Genomic DNA, 10005 nt, shown 5'->3' on the forward strand with positions numbered 1-10005 from the left:
TTTTGTGGTTAGAAGAAATGGTGGTTTGCATTTCTAGTATATAGTTTTTATTGGCAGTGTCTGCCTTTCCTGTGCTGCATTTAGGTTGTATACCCATGCACAATACACAGGAAGAATGATGTGGAGGACAAAAGCCACTCACACACTGTCAGATGTCTTCTTTAGTCTTGTTTACATTATACTTGAATTATAATTAAACTTTCTCAGCCAACAGTGTGTTTGGCTGTGCTGTAAATTGCTGTATTTTTGAAGAAGCTTCTCAAGGTTTGTGCAATGCCCCCCTGTGGTCAATACATGTAATTTCCATCAGAACTCTGGTATTATACTAATTAAAAACCTGCAAAAACACATGTTTTCTGGCAACTTGGGGGCATCGGAAAGTTGTGAACACAACATTGACATGACATAACATTGAACAGAGAAGAGATGAGAAGTTTTGTTTTGAAACAAAATTTTGAACTGAGCCATGTTGGTTTTGAAAAAGCTGACTCATCAGAATGAAACAGATCACTTTTCATTATCTCTAAAGCTATTGAAGGTGCTTTTACATTTTGAATATTGGCCCACATATCTGGAGCGGCAGTCCAAAAAATATCAGCATTTCTAAACATAGGCAGATAAACCCATGTTGTAATACCTTAGGAAAATGTAGCAGTATGTGTTTTTTTCATTCTGTGTGACGGAACCACTCAGCTCCAGTTCTCTTCACTTTCCAGCTGTTTGCAGGATTTTAATTTTCACACAACAGCTGTGTAGAAACCAGGACACAGAGAAGACGGGACCGAGACTAGAAAGATAAGGAGCGAAACGATCTTGTTTAATCAGCTTGTGGCCTTTCACCTCCAGGGTACCAGGGGACATAGATGAAGTCAATGCTCTCAAGCTGCAAGTGGATCAATGGAAAATCCCCACAGGACTAGAAGACCCACACATCCCAGGTAAACATGTACACTGTTGTACACAAATGAACACACAGAGAGCTGCTCCTCTGCAGAGCTTGTTCCCAGCTGATCCCGGCTCTGTAACGCCTTCAGAGGTAGTAACAGAGGTGTTAAACTGGCGAGACATCATCAACACGCCTCTCACTTGAGTGTGACAGTAATCGAATCATGTTAAGCACTGTGGTCGCTTATTGCAGCTATTCTCAACCTTGGGGTGTCTGTCTCCACTGTGTTGAAGTGTTTATGTATTTTAGTCTTTTTCATGTCTTTTTTGGGTCATTTTGTGTGTGTGTGTGTGTGGGGGGGGGGGGTTAGTCATTTTGTGTCTTTTTTGGTCATTTTGTGTCTTTTTTTGGTCATTTTGTGTCTTTTGTTTTGTCATTTTGTCTTTTTTAGTCATTTTGTCTTTTTTTTGATAATTTTGTGGTCAATTTTGTCTTTTGTGGTCATTTTGTTTCCTTTTTTTTTTGTCAATTTGCGCATTTTTGTGGTCATTTGTTGTCATTTTGTGGTCAATTTGAGTCCTTTTTTGCTTAATTTTGTGTAATTTTTGGGTCATTTTGGTCAGAGAGATTTTTCATTTGTTGTCTGCTTCATTATTTGTCCAAAATTCGTTGTATCAACTGAGTTTATATGATCTCAACTGTGCGCGTGAGATTCTGTTCAGTGAGCGGGGGTCGCGGACAACATGCATGTTAAATTGGGGGTCGCGACTCAAAAAGGTTGAGAACTACTGGCTTATTGTACACGCACTGCCGATGCTCTCCTCCCACTTCTCCCGCCATCAGTATGAATTTCCTAAGGCGAAATGACAGCAAAGCTTTTTGGTGGAAACATCAAAAGGGCCGTGGACATGAGAGCACCTTGAGTAGATTCATTCACACTCACTCTCAGCAGTCCAAACAAGATGATGCACATACACTGTTACATTAGTGTTGCAGTGCAAATGATTTGATTGAATTCTTCGACAGATTTTAAAAGTGCTTTAGTGGAGGTCTCATGCTGTCTCATGTGTTTGTTTGTCCCCAGCCTCTCTGCTAAAGCTCTGGTACAGGGAGCTGGAGGAGCCACTGATCCCTCATGAGTTTTATGAGGAGTGTATCAGTCACTATGACAACCCAGAGGCAGCTGTCAATGTGGTGCTGGGTCTGCCACACATCAACAAACTGGTGCTCTGCTACCTCATCCGCTTCCTACAGGTAACTCACACGCATGCTTAACCCTCTGGGGTCTGATCCTATTTTGGCCGTTTTTGAATACTTTTGATTTTGCCCTAAAATGTTTACCATACCCATATTTGGTATCCATTTTTTCTTCACCTATATGATCTGACAGATATTTTCTCACTTTTTCACACTCAAAAATCAAGAAATCTGAGCTGAAAAATTATACTATTTACTACAATAAAAACCACAAATATGCTCAAAGAACTGTTTTGGAACTTGAAAATGTAAACATAGGATACATATATGAACATATAAAAAGGTAAACATTTAAATATAATAAAACTAGATATGAGATAAGAGTCTCATAAAAACATGTATATTATAGGCTTTTTTTTTCCCTTGTTAGCTGCAACTCTTTAAAACAAACTGTGAAATTACACAGAGAGCTACACCAACGCTCTAATATTTCTGTCAAATTACAACTATCAAATCTTTGGTTTTATAGACCTAGGAATGTCAAACAGAAACTGGGAAAGTTTAACGTCTGTACTTAGTGAAGTTGATAGCAGCGCTCGATGTGACCTAGTTTTTTTGTTAAATGTCACATGATCTGATCAGGACGCCACGATCATAGACTCCAATGGGTTAAGATTAAATTGAGATGCAGCTCTGTGTCAAAGTTTCCTAGTAATGAATGTATAATGAAAAAATATTTTAAGTAAAATTAATGAATTAACATGATTAAAGTTTGCAAGGGTTTACAACATTGTGACTGCATAATATAAAGGCCATTCCCATACTCATTTTTGTCTCATAAGTTGCAACTGCAAATGCAGCAATTTTGGGGTTGACACCATTTGTTAAACAGATTTGGTTCTATATGTTTACAATTTTGTCCAAAAATTGAATGGGATTAGTATAAAGTGGGCATGTCTGTCAAGGGGAGACTAGAGAACCCATAGAACCCATTTTCATTCAGATATCTAGAGGTCAGAGGTCAAGGGATCCTTTTGAAAATGGACAGTTTTTCAAAAGGATTCTCAAACACAGCCCAAACATACCTTCCTTCATGTGTTAAAATGTATGAAACAGCTTATGGCATTTATATTATGAGATTCCAGCTAAAGTGAAAAAAATAAACTGATTGGTTCCTTTTCACTGAGACTGGCTTATCAGGCATGTTTCCTCAAACATTTTCTTACTTCCCCATAGTGATTTTCAGATAGTTTTGGTTTTGTTTGTCCATGTTTTTTATCTATTCTGTGATTTCTGGCTCCACTTGGGTACAAAAGAGGTTAATGGAATTAACCTAGAAAAGATCCCTATTAAAAGTGTTCTGTGAATTTAATTATCCAGAGGCACATGGACACTAAATCTATAAAGAAATATCACTGTTGATTTTTTTTAAATGTAATGCTTCAATGCTGTGAGCAGCACACACACAAGTACATCCCACTCAGCTCTATTGTATTGGGGCAGATGGCAATCTGAGGGCCAAATGTATCATAACTTTGAGTTTTTCTTTAATTTGTATTTTTTTATACGCTCAGATTTTTTTGCCACTGGAAAACTGTGCCAAACAAACCCTTACCAAATAGACCCCCTTGGCTAAAGTGGTACCCAAAACATTGGGCCTCATTCACCAATATCTTCTTGAGAATCTTCTTAGATTCTTTCTTAAGTCCTTCTTAAGAACATTTCTAAGAAGACCCTACGTCAGATTCATCAGCGTGTTCTTAAGCCGCTGAATTGTTTGCAGCCGTGTTCTTAAATTGATGAATGCCATCTCCTGGTAAATTGAGCGAGCGTGCCAGGTGAGTCTAATTAACATAGGATTAGCATAGGGAACCGCCCATTAATGCCCATAAAAGGACTGCAGGGCCGTGTGTAGACGCCTCACAGAGGAAACAGCAACAGAATGCCTAAAGCAAAGCGTAAATCCGTTGGAGCACAGGTAAAAAGAAAAAAAACTTTAGCAGTTCAGAACTAGAAGTTCTGCTGCAGGAGATCACTTGGAGGAAGAAAATTAAATTTAGCACATTTAATTTAATTAAAATGAAAAAAAAATGAAATTAATAAATAAATACATAAATATGACGGAAATGTCATTGTAATGTATTTTATTGAACTTAACAAGAGAAGACAACACAACCATGCCAACATGTCAGCACTGATAGTGCTTAAGAGTACTCATGAGTGTTCGTAGGATTTGTTCTTACCTGAGAAAAATCCTGGATAAGAAAAAATTCATGAATGCCACAATCTTCGTAAAATCTTCGTAAGTAGGACTTAAGAACAAATTTGCTCTTAATAACGGTTCGTGAATGAGGCCCAATATTCCTGAAAGCATTAAAAATGTCTAGAAAATGTCTTGGATCTGACTTGAGACACCCTTTGTCTCATGTTGTGTGTGTTCAGGTATTTGCCCAGCCCGCCAACGTGGCCATCACCAAGATGGATGTGAACAACTTGGCCATGGTCATGGCTCCCAATTGTCTGCGCTGCCAGTCTGATGACCCGAGGGTAATCTTTGAGAACACCCGCAAGGAGATGTCCTTCATCCGGGTGCTGATCCAGCGGTTGGACACCAGCTTCATGGATGGAATACTATAGCCCCCCACCACACACATACAGACACACACTACCCATACTTTATTCGAAGCCTCCCATACGCTCCCTTTAACCCTCTCCATGACAGGCCCCTACACACACCTCCACTACAGGAACATTATACATACACATTCCCTCCCCAACATGTTAACTTTTCTGGAACTAACAAAACTGCCTTGTTTCGAGTTTGACCACTGTACATTTTGAGTTGAACTAGCTGTTTTTTCTATTTCTGTAGGTGTAGTCCTTTAACTGACATTTACATAAGACAAACACCAGTATTGGAGTTCCAAGGTTTTCATATTCTAACAGTACTGTGTGTGCCTTCACATGTATTAAACAGTACACACATACAGTAGGAAGGAATTAGCAGGGATCTCATCATTTTGTTGGATTCATGTTAGTGTCTCTGACCCACTGAGAGTTCAGGACCTTAAAGGTTAATTTTAAATCCGAATTGTTTTATATGAACTGATTTTTCTCTTCCCCCCCCCTGCTTAAACACACAGACACTGTCACATACAAATTGACACACTCACACACCTACACACACATATTAGTACATGCACACACTTGCATTGAAAGCCTCCTTCTGCAGTGTACAATACCATCTAACACAAAGCAAGAATCATCACTGAGGCGAATGATGGGTTCATTCAAACATACATTTCAGACACATTGTACAAGTGGTAAAGTCTCTCACTTGTGCACAGGCCATGCAATACATTTATAGGGTTAAGCACCAGATTTTCACAAGATATAAAGCCTAACTGCACCATTAAATACTTTTTTTCATTTGATTTATGCCTCAGACACTAAAGGCCAGTCAACGTGTGTATATGTTTAGGAAAAGGCATATGCATGGTTTTAGTGCGTACATATTGTTTATGCACCTGGTCTCTGGTGTACAGTCGAAGCTGTGTCGGACATTGTGTTACTTTCAGTGACTACGTGTAGCTGTAGAGGAAGAGGGTCATCTATTGGAGGACAAAGACATCAGTTAGCCATCAAGTGAGGAGAATGTTGACACTAAATCAGCCCTTGTTGTGTTTTGGCTTCAAGGTCCCTACGCCTGTAGGGTTTATTGACAGAATAGGAAAGACTGTTCAAAGTACATTCCAGAAGCTTTAAATATGAAGTGAACACAACATACTCAAAAGCAGTTATTTCATTCAGGGTATCTGCAGGTCTTGAAAACTCTTAAAAAGCAGTGAATATAGTTTACGCCCAAAGGCCTGAGCAGGTCCAAATAAGTCTTACATTAAGTTTATTATAATATATTATCACCTAATTAAAAAGTAGGCACTAATGTTTTGCAGGTTGTCTGGAAAAGTTACCCAGCTGACTGTTCCACAGGAGGCTGTCTAATCCTGTCTTTACACCTGTTCATAGTGTAGATTCGAGAAATAATGCTCTTTCAATTGGTTGATCCATCCATTTATGTCTTGCAAAAATATAATATTTCTGATCAGCAGGCACTGGGGCCGTCCACAAGTGACAATTATGGGGTAAGGGTGGATGCTAATACACAGAGTAACACAATAATAACACAAATAGAAGAATCATTAAGTCATCAGTCCCACTCAGTGATGTCCGGCAGTGGTGGAAAAAGTATTCAGATCACTTACTTCAGTAAAAGTACTAATACCACACAGTGAAACTACTACACACGAGTACTAGGACTAAGTAAAAGTCCTGCATTTAAAACTTACTGAAGTAAAAGTACAAAAGTATCAGCATCAAAATGTACTTAAAGTATCAAAAGGAAAAGTACTCTTTATGCAGAATGGACCCACTCAGATTGTTTTATTTATTCTAAATATATTATTGGATTATTATTATTATCGATGCATTTATGTTAACAGAATTTTAATTTTCTCATGGCAGGGCTGATTTTAAATACTTAATATACTGTTATGAGCAGTGATTTGCCAGTCAAGCCTCATGAAACATTTTCTTTATATTCTGAGCCCACTAGATGGTGCTTTTGGTTTAAAGAAAAAGGTTCAAGCAATAGTAATTATTGTGCTTTCAGTCCTTTGTTGAACATAGAGCGCCATCTAGTGGGCTCAGAAAATAAAGAAATGCTTCATGAGGCTTCATTGGCACATCACTAGTTATGAAGTTTAATTAAAAAAATGTCTAACCACTTTAAATTTATCATCTTTTATGTTAAATCTTGACCTGTAAAGTAACTAAAGCTGTCAGCTAAATGTAATGGAGTACAAAAGTACAATATTTGCCTCAAAATGCAGTGAAGTAGAAGTATAAAGTTACATTAAATAGAAATACCCAAGTAAAGTACAAGTACCTCAATTAATTGTATTTAAGTACAGTACTTGAGTAAATGTACTTAGTTACTTTCCACCACTGAAGCCGACATTAGCCACCATAAGCTACTTGTTAGCAGACCACATATGACTGTTGCAGTGTTTCCTCTTTTTTTTTTTTTTTACTTTTCAGTTCAATTTTCAATTTGTCAAAGGGAAAATGTGTAATTTAATCTTCAGTTTGCTACTTTATTTATACACTATGGTTAGTGTAGTGCTATTACATATACCTAGTGTTAAATACTGTGCACAATATTAATTGCGATAGTTATGTAGTTATCTAACTATGGTACAGGTAGATTTTGGTGTCCATGTTCTAATCACTTAACACATGAAAAGCCAATTTGCTTCCTGGCTGAACATGTGCTAACAAATGAAATCAGTCAGTGACTCCTGCCTTGGCTCTGGCAGATGATTATAAATTCATCTTACAACAATCTGATATTCTTAAGCATTAGGAAATCTTGAGAAAATCTGGTCATGTGTGTCCACTCTGCCATAGTATTTGGTGCTGTCCAGTCGTTTGGCTGTTGATCACATCATTAGGGATGATAGCAGCACTGCCAATAAAGCCCGGTCCAAAATGTTTAAACACATCACAGCATGTTCATACTTCTTGGGAGGAATCTGAGAAGTACCAGCTCTCCCCCGACCCCCCCAGGCCCGTCCTCCCACCCCACCTGACCTCACAGAGCAAGTCCACCGCCATCACTGAGCCCCAACAGGCCTTTCTGCTCACTAATGATTTGTGAATGTGACTTCCTGCTTGTCTGTCATTGTTTACAAACATTATCCGTCTCTTGCACCCATATGGTCTTTGTCCATGAGCAAGTACTGTTGTTTATTGTATTCATTTGAGATTTTTTGCTGTATTTAACAGAGTTTCTATGTTTTTTAACCCATTCTTTTTATATAATTTATTTATATTTATTTGAGGAGATTTCCTTGATGCCTTCTCAAGATATTGTATTGTGCGCTCTAGTATGTGTTTTTGTTACAGCAAAAGAGTGTGTTCGCATATGATTGCTTGGCTGTGCAGTCAGCTGTAGTTTTCAATATGCTAGAGCACACACGTGTTGATGTATGACTGTGTGAAACTTGCTGTACCTGTTTGATTCATTTGGGGTTGTTGTGACACAGAAGGGATGATTGTGAATGCTCATGGAGACATACATGGACCATCCTGAAACGCTTCCACTCTAAAAGTCTCTCAGTCTCACAGTTAAGCTTTGGGTAAATTACCCTCTTTCCCTTGTGGAGAGACTGTGAAGAGTGTTGGTGTGTGCTGTGCAGCTCACTCACTCCACATAGATAACATGTACATGTTAGACAATGTACAAACTATGTAAAAAAAATAGTATATAGAGAAACAAGAGAAGAAAGGGACCATATGTAATAGTGGAAACTGCCGGCAAGTCTTAGTAGTATAAATTTTCCTCACATTGATTGAGGTCTTAAAGTGGCAATTTCTACCCATCTCTGAAGAGTCTGTTTCCAACAGCCCTTAAGCTCGTATATATGTACAGTAGTGTTCAAAATAATAGCAGTCCAATGTGACTAACCAGATTAATCCAGGTTTTTAGTATATTTTTTATTGCTACATGGCAAACAAGGTACCAGTAGGTGCAGTAGATTCTCAGAAAACCAACAAGACCCAGCATTCATGATATGCACGCTCTAAAGGCTGTGCAATTGGGCAATTAGTTGAAAGGGGTGTGTTCAAAAAAATAGCAGTGTGGCCTATTTACAATCTATTTACAAGAATTTCCAGCAAAGGAGGGACTTTGCGGGGGATTCTTGTAAATAGATTAGCTTCACACAGACATTTTCTAACTGTCACAGCACTTCCAGGTAACTCCAGACTGTCTTTGATCATCCTGGAGCTGATCATTGGCTGAGCCTTTGCCATTCTGCTTATTCTTCCATCCATTTTGATGGTTGTCTTCCGTTTTCTGCCACGTGTCTCTGGTTTTGCTCTCCATTTTAAAGCATCATTTTAGATGAACAGCCTATAATTGTTTGCACCTCTTTATAAGTTTCCCCTCTCCAATCCACTTTTTAATCAAAGTACGCTGTTATTCTGAACAATGTCTTGAACGACCCATTTTCCTCAGGCTTTCAAAGAGAAATGCATGTTCAACAAGTGCTGGCTTCATCCTTAAATAGGGGCCACCTGATTCACACCTTTTTTTTCACAAAATTGATGACCTCACTGATTGAATGCCACACTGCTATTTTTTTTAACACACCCCTTTCAACTAATTGCCCAATTGCACAGCCTTAAGAGCTGCTTATCACTAATGCTGGGTCTTGTTGGTTTTCTGAGAATCTACTGCACCTACTGGTACCTTGTTTGCCATGTAACAATAAAAAATAAACTAAAAACCTGGATTAATCTGGTTAGTCACATTGGACTGCTATTCTTTTGAACACTACTGTTCAAACTACTGTTCTACTCCAAAAAGAAGTGTTTGGTTAAATCACTATCTATCACCGAATAAGGCAACACAATAGTGATTAAGCCCATGGCCCACTGATGCATTTGTAGTATTACAAGCTGGGTATTCGTGGCGACATTCCTGGAAAAAAATATGAACAGCAGCAAACTCGCCCTTCAATGCACTTGTGGGTGAATCAGCATACTCTCCACTGGCATTGTGAGTAAATGGTTACTATGGCCGAAAAAACAAAATTGTGATTTGACTACAAACGATAACACTTCAAAACCAAGTGCAAGTGAAATCCAAAACCACACCTGTAATTTCTGCTCATTTCCATAGGTGCCACCAGAAAGAAGGTGTTGGAGTGTACCTGTAAGGTCAGAGCAATCTAGAAGTTGGAGAGAGATTCCTTGTTGTGTCATTGAGATTGTGGGCTGCAGAAGTTAGCCATCAATCTACAGTATCACCATCTCTCGCTGAACCATGCTGCAATCATTCTGTGCAAAGAGAGACAGCT

At 38.5% G+C, this 10005-nt stretch overlaps 1 protein-coding gene across 1 annotated transcript in view; it reads left to right on the forward strand.

Moving 5' to 3' along the window:
* arhgap39 (Rho GTPase activating protein 39) overlaps nt 1-6663 on the forward strand; it is a 65214-nt gene extending 58551 nt beyond the window's left edge. The window contains exons 9-11 of the mRNA XM_059341631.1: nt 847-938; nt 1971-2140; nt 4526-6663. Of these exons, the coding sequence (XP_059197614.1) occupies nt 847-938; nt 1971-2140; nt 4526-4720 (457 nt within the window). The 3' untranslated portion in view covers nt 4721-6663. The remainder of the gene's footprint in view (nt 1-846; nt 939-1970; nt 2141-4525) is intronic.
* The last annotated feature ends 3342 nt before the right edge of the window (nt 6664-10005 follow it).

The sequence above is a fragment of the Centropristis striata genome, chromosome 9 (genome assembly GCF_030273125.1).
Source record: "Centropristis striata isolate RG_2023a ecotype Rhode Island chromosome 9, C.striata_1.0, whole genome shotgun sequence".
In the NCBI taxonomy this organism is placed as follows: Eukaryota; Metazoa; Chordata; class Actinopteri; order Perciformes; family Serranidae; genus Centropristis; species Centropristis striata.